This window comes from Lonchura striata, chromosome W (genome assembly GCF_050655825.1).
Source record: "Lonchura striata isolate lonStrDom1 chromosome W, ASM5065582v1, whole genome shotgun sequence".
NCBI lineage: Eukaryota > Metazoa > Chordata > Aves > Passeriformes > Estrildidae > Lonchura > Lonchura striata.
Window position 1 is genome coordinate 27,968,485 of NC_140743.1, and position 23,361 is coordinate 27,991,845.

Consider the following 23,361-nt stretch of genomic DNA (forward strand, 5'->3'; position numbering starts at 1 on the left):
CAGGATGGAATACGCAAGCAATATTTGCGGAACTACCCCGGGACTGGGAGTAACAAAGGCAGAAATAGTTTTTGGGCTCAAGGGTATTTTGGTGATAACCAGCTAATAGAGGGAAAGAAGTCACAAGGGTATAATTGTTGCAGTGTGAGAAACCAGACCCCACATGCCATTTGCTTACTGCTTGTGATTTTCCTTTGTATATCTTGTAATACTGCGTAAGTAACAACTCATGAACCTTTCAAGTGGACTTTAGGAAGATGGGAGGATTCACAAGTTATAAGGAGCTGGAACTGGGGTGGCATCCCTAGTAAATCAACAAAAGAATTTAAAGCATTAAGAATTTCAGTAGATGAAGATCTGAGTAAAATTGAGCAGGCCATCGATGGATTGGTAAAATCATTAAGGTCCCTATCTGAGGTGGTGTTGCAGAACAGAAGGGGTTTAGATTTGCTATTATTACAACAAGGGGGATTGTGTGTAGCCCTGAAGGAGGAATGCTGTGCATACGCTGATCATACTGGAGTTGTTACAGACACCATGGCAGAATTAAGGAGAAGATTAGAGCAGAGAAAGAGGGAAAGAGAGGCACAGCAAAGTTAGTATGAATCATGGTTCACTCAATCTCCTTGGTTAACTACCTTGTTATCCACCCTTGCAGGACCTCTGATACTGATAATATTGGGACTGACCTTTGGGCCATGCATCTTCAATAAGGCAATAAAAATAGTGAAGGGACGCTTAGAGGCAGCACATTTAATGCTCATTAGGGCAAAATATGAACCCATACACGATGTAGATGAGACCCTAATACTAAGTCACCAAGAGTTACAAAGATTCAGTGAACAAAATAAAGATGAACAAGAAAAAGGGGGGAATTGAGATAAGTGGAAGATCATTTGTTCACTGTGATATGCTCGATTACCTTGGTTTGCATAAGAATGTACTGGTGTGTCTTTGAAATGCTTATTTGCTTACAAGGTGATAAGGAGGTTGAGATTAGAGTCCTGGGTGTGTGTATCTGGTCTGCTTGCTGTATCTCAAAAGAAGAGACTTAGAAGCTATCACAACGACCAGACTCAGACTACATCTGGAGAGTCATGCCTGCAAGGAGAAGGGGGGGGATAAAAGGAAGGTTGGGACAGAACATTTTTGCGCGACGTTGGTGGAGCAGGAGACTCCCCGGCCGCCCAGCACTGTGCTTTGCCTGCCTTACTCGCTTGCTGTTTTAAATAAAATTGCTTTATTGAATTAAGACACTTCAAATTGTCGTGTCACAATTTATAACAAGGGGTCTTAGGCATTTTTGGAAGTCTGTACTTCTCAAGTACCTCAGCCAATGGGGAAAGAGAGAGGGAAATGTGGCCGGGAAATTAGGATAAAAAGTAGGCTGTGTCCCCTAAAAATTTTGAGAGACCCCAGGGGAAATGCCCCATGGCCTCTCCATTTCTTCAAATGAAGTTACAGGACTTTTCTGTCTCCTTTTTGGACATAAAACTCTGGTGTTTGTGGATTAATTTTCCTGACACACTGCTGCTTGGGGGGTTGCTGCAGGATTTTTAGGGGACCCTAGGTCATGCAAGGTCGCTCCTCAAAACTCATCCTTTGTACAAAAGCTGCTCTTTTTTTGACCGTGAATGTCTATCAGTGCAGCAGCACGGACTGGCCGTACCCTACCCATGACCCTCACAGAAAACCGCTCCCTCTATCCCACTCATAGCTCTCCACCCAACTTTTCTTCCGCCTTACACGACATGTGGACCTGCCCCGTAAGGGCTGCTGCAACGCCGGGAACCACACACCCACGCATTCCACAAACGGTGTGACGGAGAGCGCTTCTCCTTTAAGTGCTTCGGTAAGGGCGGGGCTTGCCGTGCGGCGGGGCGCAGCGTGGTGCGCCACAGCGCGCCGCGCTGAGGTCAGATGCGAGTGGGTGCCGTCACAAAAGGAAGTGGTGGCGGCGACGGTTGTCAGCGTGGGGAGGGGGGCTTGTTGGGCAGCGCGACGGCGGCGGGGCAGCGGCCGCAGCAGCCTGGGCGGCGGGGGCCGCGCGGGCCGCGCCGCGCCATGGCCCAGCAGCAAATGAGCAGCTCACAGAAAGCGCTGATGCTGGAGCTGAAGTCGCTGCAGGAGGAGCCGGTGGAGGGCTTCCGCATCACCCTGGTCGACGAGTCCGACCTCTACAATTGGGAGGTGGCGATCTTCGGGCCTCCCAACACCCTCTACGAGGGCGGTTACTTCAAGGTACGGCTTTTCCCCACTCCGCCGGTGGACCGGGCCTCCCGCCGCCGCGGATGTACCGGCGAGCTGCCGCCGGGGCCTGCACCATTCCCCTCGCCACCTGCCGGGCCTCTTTGTCGGGTTCGGATGGGCCGCGGCGGGTTTGCGGTCACTGTCAGCTCCTCCACCCTCCGCGGGAGTGGGCTGGGGCCTACGGAAGGAGGGAAGGCAGGGCTCGGTGCCGGTAGATAATGCCCTGCGAGCTGCCCTTCCCCACCCGCTGTTGGCGGCGGGGGGACGATTTTCAGGGCAGGCTAGCTGGGGGCCTGCAGGGCCTCTTCTCTTAGGATGCCCTCTGGGAAGAGGAGGCTGTGTTATAGCTGTCTCTGTTCTGTTATTTCTCAATTTTAACCCTAAAGAAACGCAGGTACCTCAATACAGAGAGCAAATTCTTCCCTTTCAACCCCAAGTTTGTTCTCATGGCTCTAGTGTGTGTTTATTTCAAAGAGGCTTCCCTTGATAGCTTTGTCATGTAGGCGCATCCTGTGTAGGATGACTAACTCAGTATAAAAGCTGTGAGGTTATTTTTTTCAAAACTTCGTGGACTTCATGACTGTTTTTCATGATTTTTTTTTTCCCCTCTGGTTTCCTTTTCTTCCTCTCCAAATTTCTTAGAGGGCAGCCTTAAAAGGGTTACAGCAACACGTAATTGGTGAAGGAAGATAAAAGCATTTATCTCTGAGTCTTCCTGTTAATCTGAAAATGTGTTTGTGGTTCTCTTGTAAATACAGTGAGCAAGAAATCTGGCACTGCTACCCCAGAAAAGGGGGGAAACTTAAATTCTCAAAACAATTGGAGGAGGAATTCCATGATTTTTCTTAAAGGAAGCAATTGAAAAGCCATAGTGCCTGCAGGAGATATGTTGCATCGGGCAGACCCCTTTCCACTTGATGTCTGCTTGGTCTCTAGCAAAATAATGTCCCCTTCAGCTCCCTTCTCCCAGGAGTTATTGTTTTAGTAGGGGTTCCTGTGTCTCATTTCATGCTCTTTGATTTCTGTCAAACCAAAATAAATTTTGGGATAATTTTTTTGCTTGGCTGACATGCATCTTGGTCTCTCTGGGTGTCCTGGATTCAACTGGGATGGAGTTAATTTCTTCTCAGTAGCTGTTACAGTGCTGTGTTTTGGATTCATAATGTGAATGGTGTTAATAACACACCAGTGTGTTATTTTTTTTTTTGCAAAGTTGTGTTTATCCTAAGTCAAGGACTTTTTTTCCTTGTCTCATGCTCTGCTAGTATGGAGGTTCACAAAAGAAACTGGGAGGGAGCACAGCTAGGACAGGTGACCCAAACTGGCCATACCTTAGAATGTCATGACCAGTATATAAACTGTGGGGAGTTACTCAGAAGGGTGGCCAATCTGGGTTCAGGAAGGGGGAGTGTCTGGTATCGATCAGCAGGTGGTGAGCAACTGTATTGTGCATCACTTGTTTTTTCCCTTTTAATTATCATAATTATCATAATTTACCATGATTACTGTATTTTACTTTCTTTTCAATTATTAAACTGTTCTTATCTCGACCTACAAGTTTTACTTTGATTCTCCTCCCCATTCCATCATGGTGGGATGGGGGGGGGGCTTGAGCAAGGGACTGCATGGTGCTTTATTTCCAGATGGGCTTAAACCACAATGCTGGGTCAAGGTTTAAGACCTTTGTTATACAAACCCAGAATTAACTTGTAGCACGTGGAATAATAGATTTGTGTTATGTTTGTCTTTATTATTTAGAAGGAAGGGAAGGCTTTGGCACAAGGTTTACTTTTTGTAATGAGTTGGTGGACATGCTCCTGTAGGTGTGATAGGTATATTCTTAGACTCGCCTCCATTATTACTTATTCTGGAAGTTGCTCTAGTCTTGGGTTGGTAATTGGGCCATTTTTACATCTGAATGGTTTGACAGCCTCTTCCTGCACTTACATTACTCATCCATTATTTTCCAAAGAAATCACAATGGTTCAAAATATTTTTGCTTGGGGACTATGTGTATGTAATTGTTCTTGGAAAGAAGTTAAAACAACCTATGAAATAATCTGGGGATGTGCATTAACAAGTGTAGACTTTAGGCAAGGTTGCCAATTGCCTTACCTCAGTATTATGAATGTGATATCTCTTTTGGTACTTTATGTCCTTGAAATGTTGTACCTTTCTTGTAAATCCTTCTGACCAGTCCTGTGATGCTTATTTTGAGAGTGGGAGATGAAGGTCTCGTGATGCCTTCACCCCTCCACAGCAGAGGAATTCTCTTCAAGCATCATGGCTGAAGTCTCTCATATGTTGTTTCTGTCTCACCTTCCCTCCATGAGGAGCTGCGCATGGTGGATTTTGTTTTGGTAGTGTTTGGTCTTTGGTTATGCATCTTAGATACTGAAAAGTGATTTTTAGATGCTTGTTCTGTCACTAGGGAGAAGGAGTCCTGTGATTCCGAGAAGTGATGTTGTTGACTTACTTTGTATTGGGCCTTCATGCAAACTTTTAGATGTGTTATACTTGGCTTGATGAATAATTTAGAAATAAAATAAAGTTGGATATTAATCTTGTGGGGTGACTTCTATGATATATTCATAGTATGTGCAAGGTGAGCACTAGTTTAGATCAGCATCTAAATCTGGTTTTCAGATTTCTTGACTTGATGAAATATTTAGCTTCATCTTGTTTTGTCTTTTTAGTTTCCTAAGATTAGGTAAGCAGGATTAAAAATATGCAATCTGTAACTTTTTTTAAACTTTGTGGCAATGAGAGTTTGGGAAATTTCTTCCACTTGAGGTGTGGTTTGAGGGTAGGAACTGGAAGTACAAAGGCTTCTAGTTAAGCTCAAGTATAAATATTTTGAGAAAAGCCTGTATTTAATGTGACCTTAATAAGGTGTTGATGCTAGTTGATTGGGAATACAAATGCTTGATTTGTGCTCATGAAACACTTGAACCTTTTGACAGGTTGTTTTTTCTTGAATAAGTATGACTTTTATCTCTGGGTTGTTGAACTAGCTGAATAAACTGAAATGAAGGAAGTGTTCTCTTTGTACCTTTTTGACAGGACCTACTGTTGTTAAAGGCTGGTTCAACATATCAACAGATTCTGCTTTCAGTTGCTAATCCTGTAACCAGTATTTGATAAATTGAAGCAGAAAACCTGTCCCCCTGAATGTTTGTTTAAATGGTAGATTATCAGTATCTTAGTGCTGTCTACAATAAAGGTTGGGGACTTGTTAAAAATTCAAGCACAGCATCTAAGCATATTTTATAAACTAATATAGCATGCTCAGGTTTACTGCAGTATGTCATAGTTTAGGACATCCTAGCTAGATGGAAAGGGCAGCAGTCTTCAGAAGCAACCACTTTGTGGAGAGCAGCTTGTATCAGTGAGGGATAGGAGCAGTCCTGAACTGCAAGCCCCCCTCATGCAATCAGATAAAAGTGTACATCTGCAGTGAACGTTGTCACAAGCCCAGATGTTTCTGAATGGCTGTCCTTATCCCTATTAATTTTTGCCTTATCTAGTGACTTTATGTAGCTATTCATTATGATTGAGAATAATGTTTTGGGCAACCCTTTGCTCAGGTTCCAGATCACCACCCTCAAGGAAGGAGTTCAGTTATTTCATACACTGGTGACCTCCCATTCTTGTGCTGGAAGCCAATATTTCAGGGAAGGTGAAAGTGAGAAATTATATAAATAGGAACTTCATTATTAGATGTGTAGTGCTGCCCAAAAGCACAGTTTGACCAAGTTTGCTGTGTCAAGGAAACAAGAAGAATGAACTGCACTGTTAGAGTTTGGTAGTTCTTAGGACAATTTATTTCATAAGGTGTTTTTGCTATATGAAGGAGCAAATCTTGAAACAAATGGGGGAGGGAGGAACCCAAGCATTATGCTTAGTTTTTTCAAGTGATTCGGTGGCCAAATACTTGTTAAAGCATTGCTTTCCCTGCTTTTTCTAATGTGTTAACTGTGTGCTGCTTAGAGTTCTGTATTGTTGGATCTCAGTTTCTTCCAAGTGATTTGTTTTGATTTCAAAGCAACTTGCAATATGTGAGAATAATTTTTTTTCAGAGCAGTGAATTTATATGGAACTTAAAGATAACTGATGGCAAGTATGAGCACCATGCTTAAAAGTTTTGGTCTTATAAGATGTTTTCTAGAGAGCTTAAAATTAAACAAATAGAAGTTGTAACTAGTAGAACACAACTCCACAAAAATATTTCTTGGTGCCAAGGAACAAATGTGTGTTAGTCTGAGCATAAAAGCTGCCTTCTGCAGGCCTCTGCATTGCAAGGTGCTACAAAGCTTCTCTCTCAGTGTAATTAAGCTTCTATTTTTGTTTTCTTTAGGTATTGTTGATGATAGTAAGCAACCCACCTATCTGTAGGATAGGATCACCTATTGTTGGCTGTCTCCAAAGTGAAAGAGATATTAAGCTGTCTGTAGGCAGGAAGACAAGAAACATCTGGATCATAACCATACTTTATGATCTCTAACTCTCAGGCCTGGGGAATACCTGACTGACCCTCACTCTGCTGTTGCATGTAGGTTTTCGGATGGTTGAGTCTGTGGGACCCACAGAACCTCCTAGACTGTAGACTCTTTTGGACATCTGCCTGGCTTCAGGAGGCAACAGGCAAGATAATGATGGTAGCCAGCTTCCAGCCCTTCCCCTAGGACTCCTCTGATCCAAGTAGGGATATTGCATATGCTAAGAAGCACAGAGAATGATTTCCACTTCTAATACTGCCTGAGACTAGAAGATTGTGTGCACTTAGGTCCTGTTGTATGGCAAGAGGAGACCCTGCCTCTGCCATGAGTATAAAAATAGAAAGCTTTCCATTTGGAAAGATTGAATTATGCAAACTGACAGTGCTCATTGTTTGACTCTATTTCCATGAGTCTGCACAGAGTGATCCTTGGATAAGGTAAAATAAAACATGACTTTTTCTTGGATATCAATGTGAAGAATTGTGCCTCTTGAGATTTCTTGCAAGTCTGTTCAAGAGATACTAACTAAAAGCATGTCCAGAGCTTTAGATCTGGTTTATATTATGGAAATTAGTGGAAGCTTTTGACTCTGTAACGTTAGAAGGGTGTTCTTAATATTTTGTTTGCCTGGTAAATCCTTAAGATCTCTGCTGTTGCAGTGGTGTTCTGCCAGTGTCTGAGTGTGGGACCACATCTGTAACTTCTCAAAAGCTCAAACATGTTTTTACCTTACTGTTTCTGAAGTCATCTTTACACTGCCTGTTATTTTACATAGTGATATATTCACACTGTTTTCTTTTTAATAACACTTTAGTTGTAATCCATGATGCTCATTTTACATCTAGAGGGTAGGAAATGCCAGAAAAAAAGTTTGCAGAACTTTATTCTCTTCTTTGGCATCCAGCTTGGCTGTGTAGTTTATGGCCATCATCAGATAGTCATAGTAATGTGTAGTATAGGCTAAAGAGCCGAGATATTATCTTGAACTGAAGTGTATCTGAGTTAGTTGGAAACATAGCAGTTACAGATGAACTGCAGTGTGGTTGGACTAGAGGTCATGTGACTCATAATATAGCATGTCCTCTTATAATTTGGCTTGTGTGTCATCAGATGTGTGCATATACATGCATGTACACAAAATTAGCTTCCTATTTTCAGAGTACTACTTAATTTTTTTAAAAAAATTAGTGTTTTATTTAGCATTTTGAGTTAGAAGAATTGCAATTACTAAGCTGTTGTGGTAGTGATTGAATATCTCATCTCACCAGATCAGTTTAATAGTAATTTGGCACTGTGTACCTTCCCCTGACGCACTAGTAGCCAAGATGAGCCAAATTGATTGCCTATCTCCACATTTTCTGAAATATTTAAAATGTGTAAATATCTGCCCTAAGCATCCTACAAATAGGAGAATGTGGGAGGATGGATTGTAAGAGAATAGATAGTGCTGAAGGCAATCTTACCCCTGAGGAGTTGCAACTGTACTAATTACCAAAGAGTAGGAACAGCCTTGCCTTTAATAGGTCACAGCTGTGTCCAATAAGGATGGTCCAATAAGGATGGGTGTTATAAAAGAGTGGGTTAGCTAGTCAAGAGGAGAGTTGGAGTCAGTTGGCTGTGCTGCTGTGAGGAGTGAGGGTCAGGCAGTCTGCTAGGGACAGATAGGGTTAGGCAGTTGTGATAGGGACAGGAAGAAGTCAGCCAGACATGTGTAAGAAAGTGAAAAGGAGTCAGAGTTGAGAGAAGGTATGAAAGTTTTACAGTAAGGTAATAAACTAACAACAACAGTCAGTTTCCATCCACCGTTATTGGTGCCAAGCACTGACGCCAACAATTGATGGCCCATACGGGGATGGATCCTGACGGGAGAAAAATGCTAAAGCTACCAAAGTGGGATGCATGTATATTTTGGAATCTTGCTTGACTTGAAGAAATGTAACTTTCAGACTTTCTGTATGTTTGGGATTTTTTAATTGAGGCCATCACATGGAAAACAAGGGCTGTCTTGAGTGGGTGACACTTTCAGATACTGGAGTATTTGTTAATCCCAGAGAAGGCTGCCTGGCAAGCAGGTGGTGTCTTACTCCTTAAGGTTTTAGTACTAAAACATGACATGATGATGATTTCTATTGGGCTGTTTTGTTTTCTTAAGATGATACAAGTAATTGAGAAATTTGGGTAAAGGGCTTTTGCTTGGGAGAAGAAACTTAAGTTGATAGCAGTAGGGACATGTTTGCAATAGCTATGTGACTCTTCCCCAAGTTAAGATATGTATCATAGTTAAAGTATTTAAGGCATATGTTTTCATATTCATTGTAGCAAAATATTTGGAGGTGTTAAGATGCAAAACTCTTTGCCCCAGAGTATTGGAACAGTGTAAGGACCAATGTTTAGTAAATTGTGCCACTTGGGTCAATTATTGTATGATAGACATTGTGCAAAAATGTTTGGTTTTAAATTAATCCTTAGGCATCTCTACAGCTAGAAACCTTTTGATGTCAGACCTAGGCAAAGGCTGTGTATAATATTCTCTTTTGCAGCACCCTCTTTGGCCTTGTCAAAACAAAAGCCATGCAATGGAGTAGCTTTGACTTAAAATGCGTTCTGTGAATATGCATTTGGTCTTGCATAAAGTCTGCTTGTATAACCCTCGAATTCATGGGTATAAGCTACACTGGTGTGCAAATGTTTGCTGATCTTGGCTAGAATATCTGTGAAAGCACTCACCTTTATTAAAAGAATGGGCACGTTATAATATTTTGGCGAAAAATGAATTTCATCTCTGTGCTCCTAATTATTTCTCTTGCAGAATATTAACTCTGCCAATACTTGTGCCACCATAGCTGAATGCCTTTCAGTGATGTGTTAAGCTTGATAGGCTAAGGCTTCTTTTATAACTTTTACAGTGTCTTGTAGCTATTATCTAAATCCCTTCTAATTTGTCATTAATGTGTGTCATGGTTTGACACTGGCACAATGCCAGTGACACCATGAAAATGCAACCTCTCAATTGAATGCTGTGAAATGCGATTGAGAACAGAGCAAAGCAGGCCCAAGCTTAATAACAAAAGTGAAAAAAAACTTTATTAAGCTACTACTACTATATTACTATAAAAGAAAAAAAGAAAGAAAAGCACACACCAAAACCCAAAATGAAAACCTTTCAAAACATTCCTCCTCCCCCCCCAATTTCCAACAAACCACAGTGAGACACAACCTGGACCCCAATCAGGTTCCCACCCTCCAGATAATCAATACTAAGTCCATCAGGGGAGAGAGGAGTCTCCCTTGCACCATAGACCCCCAGGAAACACAGCTGCCACCTCTTGTGTTTCCATGTCACACATGGCACCGCCCAGAGAAAAAACTCTCCTTTCCAATGCACGGTGCTCTCACCACCAATGCATGGATGGACAGACTGCTTTTAGGATCATTCTTTTCAAGGATGCTCTGCCAAGAGGGGAAAAAACAACAGTTCAGTTTTTCATTTTTTGGGACCACAGTCCCCCCCATTTTCTTCCTCCCCTGGGGCCGAGGGTCTCAGGAACAGAGATCTTCTCTTCTTCTCTGAAGACAGGGGGCATCACCACCAACCTCCCCAACTATTCTCTGTTCTCTCCAATCCTGTCTTTTCTCAGCTGCTGAAGCAGGTCTATTGGCTCACCGGCATCCTCCTAAAATACAGTCTCTCTTGGAGGAGAAAATTGGTTCAGTCCGTGGCTAACAAGAAAAAGTCCAGCCAAAAGCCACTTCATCATCTCCTCCCACCCAGAATTTCTCCTTCTAACATCCCAGGGTCCAAGCTGTCTCTCTTCCTCTCTTTCAAACAGAGGAGGAGTAAAATTTCACAAAGCTTTCATTTCTCAGGAAGGCTTAAAAGTCCCAACTCCCTGGATGGCTCTCTGCCCAGGCTCCGGCTCCTACGGCTGGGCGCCTTGTGGCCCCCCCGCTCTTCTTATTCCCCTGTGGTGTACTGCTGACAAACCGTAGCTGTCTCTTTCTCTCTTGAGAGAGAGACTCTGGGGGGAGGAACAGAGACATCCCAGATTTCTCCACCCTTTCATCTGTAGGGGGCCTGCCTGGTCCCAGTCCCCTCCACCCTTCGGCCTACCTCAAGCTGGGCCGCATGGGTCCCCTCCCCCACCCAGCCACAGGCCGGGCAGGGGAGAGTCCTGCACTGCACTCTGACCGGAACCAAAGACAGAGAGTTCTCCTGGGAATTCTGATTTTAACCCCTCTGTGTTCTCAGAGGTGTGTCCGCCCTCAATTAGTCACTCCAAGTGTCAATATCCAACCCTGACCCCTGACTGGATTGACCTTTCTGAGAAAATTCTTTCTCCGTGTCAAACCACGACAATGTGGTAACAAAATGCCCATACACAAATGTTTGATGAAGGCTTTGTCAGTTCTTAATGATATAGCTACTTCAGTGAGATGTCTGCCTAATCTTTGATGTGGTTTGTTTGGGTTTTTTGTGACCATAAGTTATTCAAAATGCTATGCAGAAAAGGCATTGAAGCTCAACTTTTGTTAAAAACTTAGATTTATATAACAGAAGAAACATTACCATAATCTATTGAATTTGAACAGTAAGTGTCAAATGGCTATCTCTTGAGGCAACTAGTCATGTTAATAAGTCCTCTATAGAGAATTATTTGTCACTTTTTTCAAAGACCAGTTCTTGTCATTTAGGAATGGCATCCCCCAATTTATTATTCCCACTGAAACATCTCAGACCATGCACTGCTTGCTCCCTCCTCCTGTGGTGGGATGGAGAGGAGAATTGGAGGCACAAAAAGATCACAGGTTGTTAAATGAACAATTTACTAGAAACAGCAATAAAATAAGAAAATGAACAGTAACAACAGCAATACTAATAGAGAGAAAAACCCCACTGCCCTCTATCCCTCCAGTACATGGCATGAGGTGGTATCTAATAACCACAGGGTCTGGCTATGCCCCTCCTGGCTTCTGTGAAAATTAACCTTGTCCTGGCTGGAACTAGGACACTATCTACTCTTTATTCTATATCTTCTGTCATGTCCAGATCCTGCAACTTCCAAATATATATATTTCTATATGTATATATACACACACAAGCTTGGGTATCATTCCCTTAGACAATGGCTGTCTGTCATGGTTTGACACTGGCACAATGCCAGTGCCCCCATGAAAATGTAACCTATCCATTGAATGCTGTGAAGTGGAATCTAGAACAGAGCAAAGCAGGCCCAAGCTTAATAACAGAAAAAAACTTTATTAAGCTACTACTACAAAAGAAAAAAAAAAGAAAGGAAAAAAGGGGAAAAAAAAAAACCCACACAAAGGTCAAATGAAAACCTTGCAAAACATTCCTCCTCCCACTACCCAACTCCAACAAACCACAGTGAGACACAATCTGGACCCCAATCAGGTTCCCACCCTCCAGACAATTGATACTCAGCCCCTTCGAGGGAGGCAGGAGTCTCTCCTGTGCCACAGACCCCCCAAGAAACACAGCTCCACATCCTGTGTTTCCATGTCACACATGGCACCGCCCGGAGAAAAGTTTGCCATAGTGACCCTCTCCTTTCCATGCACAGTGCTCTCACCACCAATGCATGGATGGACAGACTGCTTTTAGGATTTTTCCTTTCAAGGATGCCCTGCCAAGAGGGGAGAAAAACAACAGTTCAGTTTTTCATTGTTTGGGACCACAGTCCCCCCCATTTCCCCCTGGGGCCGAGAGTCCAAGAACAGAGATCTTCTTTTCTTCTTCTTTGAGGACAGGGGGCACCACCACAAACCCCCTAACTTTTCTCTGTTCGCTCCACATCTGTCTTTTCCCAGCTGAAGCATGGTCTCTTTGGCTCACTGGCATCCTCCTAAAATACAGTCTCTCTTGGAGGAGCAGATTGGTTCAGTCTGTGGCTACCAAGGAAAAAGTCCAGCCAAAAGCCACTCCTTGTCCCCCTCCCATCTAGAATTTCTCCTTCTAACATCCCAGGGTCCAAGCTGTCTCTCTTCCTCTTTTTCAAACCGAGGAGGAGAAAAATTTCACAAAGCTTTCATTTCTCAGGAAGCGTTAAAAGTCCCGACTCCCAAGGATGGCTCGCTGCCCAGGCTTCAGCTCCCACAGGCAGCTGGGCACCTTGCTGCCCCCCCGCTCTTCTCCTTCCCCACGGTCTCTCTCTCTCTGTCTCTCTGTCTCTGTCTCTCTCTCTCTCTCTCTCTCTCTCTCTCTACTCTTGGGGGGGGGGGAGCGGAGACATCCCAGATTTCTCCACCCTTCCATCTGCAGGGGGCCAGCCCGGTTCCAGTCCCTCCACCCTTCGGCCTACCTCAGTCAGGCCATGGGCCTTCCCCTCCCCCACCCAGCCACCTGGCCGGGCAGGGGAGAGTCCTGCACTGCACGCTGACCAGAACCAAAGAGAGTGAGTTCTCCTGGGAATTCTGCTTTTAACCCCTCTGTGTTCTCAGAGGCGTGTCCACCTTCAATTGGTCAATATCCAAATTGACCTCTTCCTTCCGAGAAAATTCTTTTTCCGTGTCAAACCACGACAGGTCGTAAGGGGTCTCTGGGTCTTCTGAGGCTGAAGATTTTTGTTTTCCTCATGACTGAACTTTTGAACCCTTCCTCTCTGCACCTGCACTTTCGGTCCTTCGGTGCAGGTGCTTATCTGTGTGTGTCTGTCAGTCTTGATAGGCTTGGAGGCAGGAAAGCTTCTTTATCTGGGTTCTTTGCATCCTTAGGCATTGTTCTTTGTGCAATAAGCTTCAGAAATTTGCATTTTCTTATGCCCTTTTGTACCATGGCAGAGGTTTCTTAAGTAAAAGGTTAAAATTCAACACATAACTCTACAAACTAAAATATAAATGCTTAATTCATTTTGTTAACTTAAGTGAATTCCAAAAATCTCTATTTCATCAGGAGGTGCGAGTTACAGTGTAGCAAATAAACTTTGTAGCAGTGGCAAAAAACAGCAGCAGCGGGAGAGGGGCAGCCCGACTCCCGAGCAGGGCAAAGGAAAGGCTCCCTGGGAGGGGAAAAGGGTCAGGAACCTGGGGTTTTCCCTTAAGGCACTGGAGAAGATGGTGAAAGGTCCTTTTTTTGGTGAGTTAGGGTGTTAATAAGGTCCCAGTGCAACAGCTGCTCTTATGACAAGCAGAGCTCCACTCACGGTAGGAGAAGGCAGCAGAAGACAGAACCCTGCCGTGGTGGTGAATTCTTCCCACAATGATTGCAGCTTCCTTCGCCTCTGAATGCTGAGAGCGGAAGGACTTGCAGTTGCCCCAGCCTCTTTTTCTAGCCCAATTCTTGTGGTATCTCTACCCTTCCCAGAGAAACCCCTAGGTAAAAAGAGGGAGTAGCCAGCTGGACCCCTCCCCAGACCTGTGGCCGCTTCTTTTGTCTCTCTTAAGTATCTGGTTGTTATTGTCTCCTAGCAACCCACTTGGGGAAAAATTCTTTGAGAAAAAGAAACAAAAGAAAGAATCTTAAACCCTAACATTATTGAAATCCCCCAGACCAGGCATGGCTCACTCACTTGCCCCCTCCCCAGAGGCAGGATGTGGAGGAGAATTTGAGCCACAAAAGGGTAAAAATCACGGGTTGACATACAAACAATTTATTAGAAACAGCAATGAAATAAGAAAGTGAACCATAACAACAATACTAATAACAGTGTGTACAAGACAGGCAAGTAATTTACATGCCATTGCTTACCACTTGGAACTCAATGCAACTTGATTGTACACCCCGGCAAAACAGGAAAGAACATCGCCCCACTTTTTGTTGTCCTCCCCTGCCATGTATGGCAGTATCTAATAATCCCAGGTTTGGGGTTGTGCCCCTCCTGACTGCTGCAAAAATTAACCCTGTCCTGGACAGAACCAGGACACCAGTGAACTTCTAAATGAAACTAGCCATTTTATGTTACTTTGTGATCTTCATTGGAGCATATGAAAATTGGAGTTTTAAGACCAACATATGAAATAATTTCCATTTCTCAATGCATACCAGAAATCTGAAGACTTATGTGCTTTAAAACCTGGCTAACATGCTTCTTCTTTCTGTGAGGTTTAACTTTGTGTGGAAGAAGCTTGGCTGCCTTTGGCCTGAAATGCAGCAATATTGGCCCTACTGGGGGAAGCTGGGTAAGTGGGCTGTACTTTATGGAGGCTGTGAACGTTTGGGATTTTGCTTGCAAGAGGCAATTAAGTAACATGCTGCCAATTGACAAAAGCTGTGAAAAGCCATACTGCTTAATGGTAATGTCCATGAGATCACTTCTGGGCTGGTTGCTGTAGGTATGTGCTGCTTACTTCAGCTAGGGAGTTTCCTGCTTGAAGTTGTAGGTGGTATTGCTAAGTGGTAGATCAAATCAGGTTGAGGTATGGGTAGTGAGTAACCATCCCAAAACATGGCATTGCCTGTTTCCACGCCTCATGGGCATATCTTCAGTAATCTTTGGCAAGTGCACCATATTTGATCTTGCCTGGTGTCCAAGTAGCTAATGCTGCATACTGTGGCGTCAGGTCTGTGCAATGGCAGAGGCATAGAGGAAGGCTCTAGTATGTTTGGCCACAAAAGACCTGTCATTGTGATGCTACTAGGGCTCTTAATCTGTCTTGGGGTCTCTGGGAATCCAAGCCCATCTTGGATGTCTCCTTCTTCCTGTACTGAAAGAACTGTACTTTGGGCTGTGACTGAGGGCTGACATAAGGTCACCACATGACCTGATTAGAGTTCCTGGTGTCTCAGCCTTGTTCTGTTTCATCTTTCCCTCTGCAGATATCAGCTTTGCTGAGCATGTGGGTGACTTTCACCTATTTTCAAGAGAACAGTGGAGTATTTTTGACCTGCCTACTCTCTACCAACACTTCTAAAATAGCTATTTTTTGCTATTAAAACAAAAGTAGGCTTGCTGTTGATGCTAGGGGAGAGCCTGTGAGTTATATGTCAACAAATCTAGCAAAGCTCTGAATAGAGGCTAGTGGATAGAAAGAAACTCTTGAGGTGTTGGAAGGCTGCATCAGTTCTATATCCTTAACTTTTGTATACACGAATTTCTTTGTGATATCCTAGCTGTTTTGTTCAGCATTTTTTTTCAAATTTGGGGATTTTTCTTCCCTTAAGTATAGAGTTGTGACTTCTGTACTCTGGAAAGAATATATGCAGTATATTTCCTAGAACAAACTCTGTATGAATAGCATTTTTTTGTTTGCTTGTTTTTGCATTGTTGTAATTTAAACTCTATTATAAACATCTTTATTTTTAAAAGTATATGTTATGAGGGAGGTGTGTTATGGAAAACCACCATGATTATTTGTCCTAGATTGCAAGACGAGATGTATTCAATTGCCATCTGTTAGAGGTGTGGCAGTTATCTTCTCTTAATTGGGCAGTTTTCTTTATCTCTTCCACAAACCAATCCTACCCCCCCCCCCCAGACATCTGTTGTTAATGGCCTATTGAATGTCTCTGTATGACTGATAAAAATTGCAGCATCCCATTGTGAGATGCTCTGCCCAGAGGGAGAAGCCAAGCATTTCTACCTGGATATAATCTTGAGTTTCTGGAACACCAGCATGGCTTTTTCTGCATTGGATTTCCCAGAAGAACAGCTGCCTCTTCCACTGCATCTTCAGAGGAAGACTACATATTTTTCTACGAGATCACTGCTCCAACAGAACCACACCTGACACTCCAGGAGGACTGCAGCCATAATTCCCAATTGGACTGCTGCCAACACCCTGACCAACAGGGTGTCAGGTTGTATTTTGACTCTGTCAGTGTTGTTTTAGTTCACTGCATTGTTTATTTTATGTTTTTATTTTCTTCCCTAATAAAGAACTGTTATTCCTGCTCCCATATTTTTGCCTGAGAGCCCCCCTTAATTTCAAATTTATCACAATTCAGAGGGAGGGGGTCAACATTTTTTCCATTTCGAAGGAAGGTTCCTGCCTTCCTTAGCAGACACCTGTCTTTCCAAACCAAGATATGATTGTTGCAGCTGGAATAGCTGCTAATAAAGTCCAGGTTAAGGAAGCAAAAAGGGCCTTTGCATAATATCCACAGATGTTTAATTCAGCTGCACAGTAAGATGTTCAGGGTCCAAGGGCACACTCATGGGGAGAGTCCAGGTTTCTGTCTCCAGAGGTAGGGGCTGAACAGTACAAAGATGAGAGCCAATGGGGGAATAGGGAGTGAGTGACTGAGGGACACAGGAACAAGGGAAGGAGCCAATGGGGTCTTAACAGCTTTTGAGGAAAGCTTCTTGTGTCTCCCTAACCCAGGGAATGCCTCTCAGGGTCTCTGCAGATGGTGACACTGGGAAGGAGAGTCCCTGTGCTTGTAAGGGACTTCTGTTTTGTTAGGCTACTTTTATGTGATACATAACTTCTGCAACTGTAGTGATGCAGAAAACCTGAGGATGACAAAATTTAGGCAGAGCCTAAAACTTACTAATAATGCTTGGTTGACATGTTGAATTTGGATATTAATTTGCAGATTAATAACTAGATAATGTCAACTTGAAATAAGTGTATTATGAAAAATCAGTATCTTCTTTCCAAGAAAGGGTGTTGTGTCTGCTGCTACATGCTCATATGGTCAACAGAATATTGTCTTCTGCTAGGTAGCAGTCAACAAGCTTTCTTCGGGAAGTTTAGTTGAGCTTTGTTTGGTAGAGCTATTGAATATTGCTTTGTCATATTTACTCTGAACATGAATTCCTACAATCTGATGTCAGACTGGGTAAAAGGGATATATAATTTGGAATTCATCATCTGTTAGGCTCTTTGTGTGGATGAAGCATGGCATTTGTTGAGAATAGTCTGTGAATGTTACACAAACAGGATGAGAAAGCCAGTAAAATGCATTGGTTTAGATCTGTTGGTGACTGTAAGAGGTGCTCATCTGAAGGACACAGGACTAGGATTGGAGTTGTGTAGACATAGAGGGTTTGTACAGCTTTGAATGTAAGGTAGCAGCAAAATGTTCTTTGACAACAATAAGAGGCAGTATAATTTAGTGAGCAGAATAGGGATCAAAAACATTCTATCTGTAATGGATTTGTATGCATGATCTCAAATAAGTTAACATTTTTTATGTAATATGGGTATATCTTATAATAGCATAGTTGACTAAATCTGTAGGTAAAAAGCATTTTGCTCTTTATAAAGAGCACATGAGGAAGCTTTCTTCCAAAACAAATTTGACTTGCATGGTTGTAAGTACAGTATTTAAATTTGGAATAGCTGAAGAAAATGTCAAATGAATAGCTTCCAGGCTGCTTAAGCACAAAACCAGATTTTTTAAAATAAGAATTTCTGCTTATTCCTGATTTTTAAAAATAGAAACCTGAGCAGTTTCCTAAAGCACCCCAGGACAGATCCTGATTTACTGACAAGTCACACTCCCTCTGCACAGACTGTCCACATGGCAACTGCAGCAATTCTCTAAGTGCAAAAACTGAAGCTGGGGTTGTGTAACTTACCCTGGGGGAGGAGGGGAACCTTCCCGGTGTTGAAGAGAAAGCCATCAAGGCCTGGGTATCTAGACTTGCTGTATGCTATGCAGGCTTCACAAATAATTTTTAGATTATTGGGGAGAATCTGGGTAAACTTCTTGGAGGAATCAAAGCTATGCCTTGGCTACCTCATCATTTGAAATATTGGAGGGATCCACACTGATTTTAGAGCTACCCTTTTTTTTTGTTTTTACCTTCCACCTCTACAATTTCATTCTTGTACTGTCTTAATTGCTCCAGCTCCTGAGCTCTTCTACTATAGCCACCTCAGGTCTTATCTCCTGTGCTTTGAAGATTAGGTTCAAAATAAAGCTTCTCAGTGTAGCAAAACTGGTATTCAGGATTTGATGTTAAGTGTGGAAGTGTGAAATGGCTCATAGCTCTGTAGTATGGCAAGTGGAAACAGCCTGGTATGGTGCTTTGTGGAGCTGGCACCTTCACATAGCAGGATTTAATTCTAGTAAGTTGAGGTTTTATGTATATTATTGACATGCTTCTGATTTCTGTTGTGCTTGTCATCCAAAGTGCAATTACCCAGGCTATGCTGTAACACTGATCTTAAAGCATGGGCAGAAAGCCAAATTCTACACTTAACAAGCACTTTCTATTTAAAGCATAGAAAGCTATAGCACAACTGACCTGCAGGTACCTTTATAAAGCAAGCTGGTGTTTCTAACTGCCAGATACTTCTTTGCTTTAATTATGAATGCATTGATAAATGCTGTTGTATACTTAATCACTAAAATAATGTTTGGTCACATCTTAATGGGATTGCCATGTAAAATTTGAGTTTCAGGCAGAATATATTCTTGCTCTAGAGTGTTTAAGTATGGTAGTGGTCTGGTAGTGACAGCATGATACTTAACACAAGTTATGAATTGACCCAGTTTATGAGTTAGTCTATGCTTAATCCCATGTTGCCATGGTTAGACCAATACCAGTATCTGTGCTAACAGATGCAAAGCTACTACAGTTGCAGATGTAAATCTGTGTGTAAGTCACAGCAGTGAGAACCATCTAGAAATAAAATTGGGAAGCTGCTCTCAAATGGCTTCAAATGCTGCTGGTAGTTTTAGTGGTAGAACCTAACCAAACCTGGCTTAACTATTTCTGTTGGTTTATGTCCTGGGTTGTAAGATAAACTTGTATTCTATTTGCCATCTGTTGGAGGTTGGGCAGGTTTGTTATCTCTTCCAAGAACAATGGTTTGCTCCTAAGAGGTAATGGTTTGTTAATGGGCCATTGACTGACTCACTTCAGGCCTGGTAACGTAACACCATCCCATTGTGAGATGCTCCACCCAGAGGGGGAAGCCAAGCACTCTTTTATTGGATAAAAGGGGTACCTTTTGGGGGACAGAGCAGCTCTCTCTTTGCGGGATTTCCCAGAGAAGCAGCTCATTCGGCGGGATTCCCAGGGAAGCAGCGGAAGCGTGGTGAGGCGGCGGCGGCGGAGCTCAGAGGCGGCCCCGGCGTAGAGGAAGACCAGCCCCACTGCCACCGGATCTTCAGAGAAAACTATACCCTTCTAAAGATCACCACTTCAGCTGCAATTCATCAGCCACTGCAAGAGGAGCAGCTATCATTTCAACCGGACTGCTACCAACACCCCGAATCCTCAGGTTGTGGACTTTATCACTAGTTTTGTTTGTACTGATTGCATTTGCCTTTTTTTAAATTGTTATCCTGTTTTCTCCTAGTAAAGAATTGTTACTCCCATTCCCATATCTTTGCCTGAGAGCCTTTTAATTTAAAAATCCTGGTAATTCGGAGGGAGGGGGTTTACCTTCTCCATTGCACAGGAGGCTTTTGCCCTCCTTCACAGACTCCTGTCTTGTCAAACCAAGACAGAATTTTGGCGCCCAACGTGCGGCTCGAGGGCATTCAGAGGGGAAAAAAGGATTAACAGTTCTTAAGTAATTTGGTTTTTTGTTGTGTGTAAAAACATCTTAAGCATCACCATGTGGTCTAGTTTACCTTGGTTTGGGTGGCATGTGATCGTAGCTATACTTTTCCCATTTGCAGACCCTTATCTAAAAATGGGTCCTATAACTAAGGCTACTGTGTCTGTTATCAAGTTTGGCTTCTGGGTTAATTGGGTGAGGAATTCATGGATCTTTAATTTCCTCTGGAAGGCAGGTACATGGATTCATAGCTATCACACATTAACTGTATGTTTTTGGGGTTACTTTAATAACGGTACCTACTGCGAGGAAATAGCACCTGGGGAACCTTCCTCCCAACCTTTTAACCATCTTTTTGAGTCTGCTCCACCAGTTCTCAAAGGGTTAAGATCCTCTCTAAGTGCTAATGATATCATACAATGAGTGGTGTTGCTGATAGGCCTGTTATATTTAGCACTCAGAGATAAGGGAAGACTAACCTGGATAACTACCCTCACACCTACACCAGAGGCTAGGTATGCTCCTGCAGAACCTGACACTGCCCCAGAGACTCGAGATGCTGCTGCTGCTCCAGAGCCTGACCCTGCCCCACAGCCCACCTCAGAAATGAACCGCCCAGATTGGGTGAGGGTTCTGGTTAAGGAGATACGAGAGATGCTGAAGGAGTGAATTTCCCCAGCGGGCGAGAAACCGGCCCTTTGCCTTGAGGAGGGACAGTCTAATAGTACAGCTGTGGAACCCACAAATGTTACAACTGTCCAGGTTCCAGCTGAACCACAAAGGCAGTCACGGTCAGCAGCAGTTGCCCTGGTAGAAACAAGGAAGTCTAACGTGAAAGCAGAACACCCTGCAGATAGGGACAGGAATGGAGGAACCTCACAACCCACAGGGGAGCCAGAGATTGCTATCATCACTGAGTCCCTGACGTACGAAAGCCTTCGTAATCTGCATAAAGACATTGTGAGACGAGGGCATGAGGCTTACACTACTTGGTTACTCCGGGTTTGGGATCTTATGGGTACAGGCGTGCAGCTGGACAGTGCTGAGGCAAGGAACTTGGGACCCTTGACCCAAGACTCGGGTATAAATCAGACTTTTGTAAGGGAACCAGGGTCCCTTTCTCTCTGGGAGTGGCTCTTAATGAGTGTCAGGGAGAGGTTTGTCCACAGAGAGAGAATGCAAGAGCACCATCATAGAATGCGCTGGAAGACCCTCGAGGAAGGGATCCAACAGCTGAGGGAAGTGGCAGTATTGGAGGTACTCTTTGGGAGGGATGGACGACACAATAATGACCCCGACAAGGTCAGGTGTACGGGACAAATGCTGTGGAGTCTAGCAAATCTTGGGCCATCTCAATACACCACTTTCATTGCAACAATCAATGCTGACGCTCACCGAGACAGTGGGCTCTGTTGCCAACAAACTTAGGAATTATGAGAGTATGATTAATGGCCCAATGCAGGCTCATATCTCAGCTGTGATTAAGGAGTTTAAAGAGGAGATGAGGGAGAAGATGAGGAAGGTTAATGCAGCACCCATGAGAGTCACAGGCCCCAGAATCAGCGCCCAACAATCCCCAGCTAGAGAGAGAGGGTACACCCCAAGGGCTAATCTGTGGTTCTTCCTGCGTGACCATGGGGAAGACATGGGGAGGTGGGATGGGAAACCCACTTCTGTCCTGGCAGCACAGGTCCGTCAACTTAAGGAGGGAAACTAACCGGGGGAGTTCCACCAAAGTGAAGGTAGCCTCAACCTCCCGTGACCAAGCTTGTGGGTACGATCTGTCAGACCCCCTTGAAGGGACCTCTAGTATGTATGCCCAGGAAAGGAATGATAACCAGTGTTAGAGGGGCCCTGTCTCTAGCCAGGGAGAGGCACGGGAAAACCGGATCTTCTGGACAGTGTGGATCCTATGGCCTGGCACATCAGAGCCACAAAAATATGATGCTTTAGTTGATACTGGTGCACAGTGTACTCTGATACCATTGGGACATGTGGGGGCAGAGCCTGTTTCCATTGCTGGTGTGACAGGGGGATCACAACAACTGACTCTGGTGGAAGCCGAGGTGAGCCTGACTGGGAAGGAGTGGAAGAAACATCCTATAGTGACTGGCCCGGATGCTCCGTGTATCCTAGGCATAGACGTCCTCCGGAACGGCTATTACAAAGACCCAAAGGGACTCAGGTGGGCTTTTGGAATAGCCGCTGTAGAGGCAGAAGATATTAAGCAATTGAACAACTTGCCTGGACTGTCAGAAAACCCCTCTGCAGTAGGACTCCTAAGGGTGGAAGAGCAAAGAGTGCCAATTGTGACCTCGACAGTGCACCGCTGGCAGTATCGGACGGATCGAGATGCCGTGATCCCCATCCACAAAATGATTTGGGAGCTGGAGAGCCAAGGGGTGGTCAGCAAAACCCACTCACCCTTCAACAGCCCCATCTGGCCTGTGCGCAAATCTGACAAAGAATGGAGATTGACTGTGGACTATCGTGGCTTAAATGAAGTGACTCCACCGCTGAGCGCTGCTGTACCGGATATGCTAGAACTCCAGTACGAGCTGGAGTCCAACGCAGCAAAATGGTATGCCACCATTGGTATTGCTAATGTGTTTTTCTCCATTGCTCTGGCAGCAGAATGCAGGCCTCAGTTCGCTTTCACCTGGAGGGGCGTGCAGTACACCTGGAACCGACTGCCCCAGGGGTGGAAACACAGCCCCACCATCTGCCATGGACTGATCCAGACTGCACTAGAAAAGGGTGAGGCTCCAGAACACCTGCAATACATTGATGACATCATTGTGTGGAGGAGCACACCAGCAGAAGTGTTTGAGAAAGGTGAGAGGATCATCCAGATACTACTAGAAGCTGGCTTCGCCATCAAGAAGAGCAAAGTCAAGGGATCTGCCCGAGAAATCCAGTTCCTGGGAGTGAAATGGCAGGACGGACGGCGCCAGATTCCCACTGAGGTCATCAACAAGATCACAGCTATGTCCCCACCAACCAGCAAAAAGGAAACACAAGCTTTCCTAGGTGCCATAGGTTTCTGGAGAATGTACATTCCTGAGTATAGCCAGATTGTGAGCCCTCTTTATCTGGTTACCCGAAAGAAGAATGATTTCCACTGGGGCCCTGAGCAGCAACAAGCCTTCACCCAGATCAAGCAGGAGATCGCTCATGCTGTAGCCCTTGGCCCAGT

General features: G+C 44.1%; 1 protein-coding gene across 1 annotated transcript in view; it reads left to right on the plus strand.

Annotated features, from left to right (window-relative positions):
* Positions 1-1,902: 1,902 nt before the first annotated feature.
* The window catches only part of LOC146763159 (ubiquitin-conjugating enzyme E2 R2-like), a 141,137-nt gene continuing 119,678 nt past the window's right edge, over positions 1,903-23,361 (plus strand). The window contains exon 1 of the mRNA XM_085571311.1: positions 1,903-2,241. Coding sequence (XP_085427437.1) covers positions 1,921-2,241 — 321 coding nt within the window. The 5' untranslated portion in view covers positions 1,903-1,920. The remainder of the gene's footprint in view (positions 2,242-23,361) is intronic.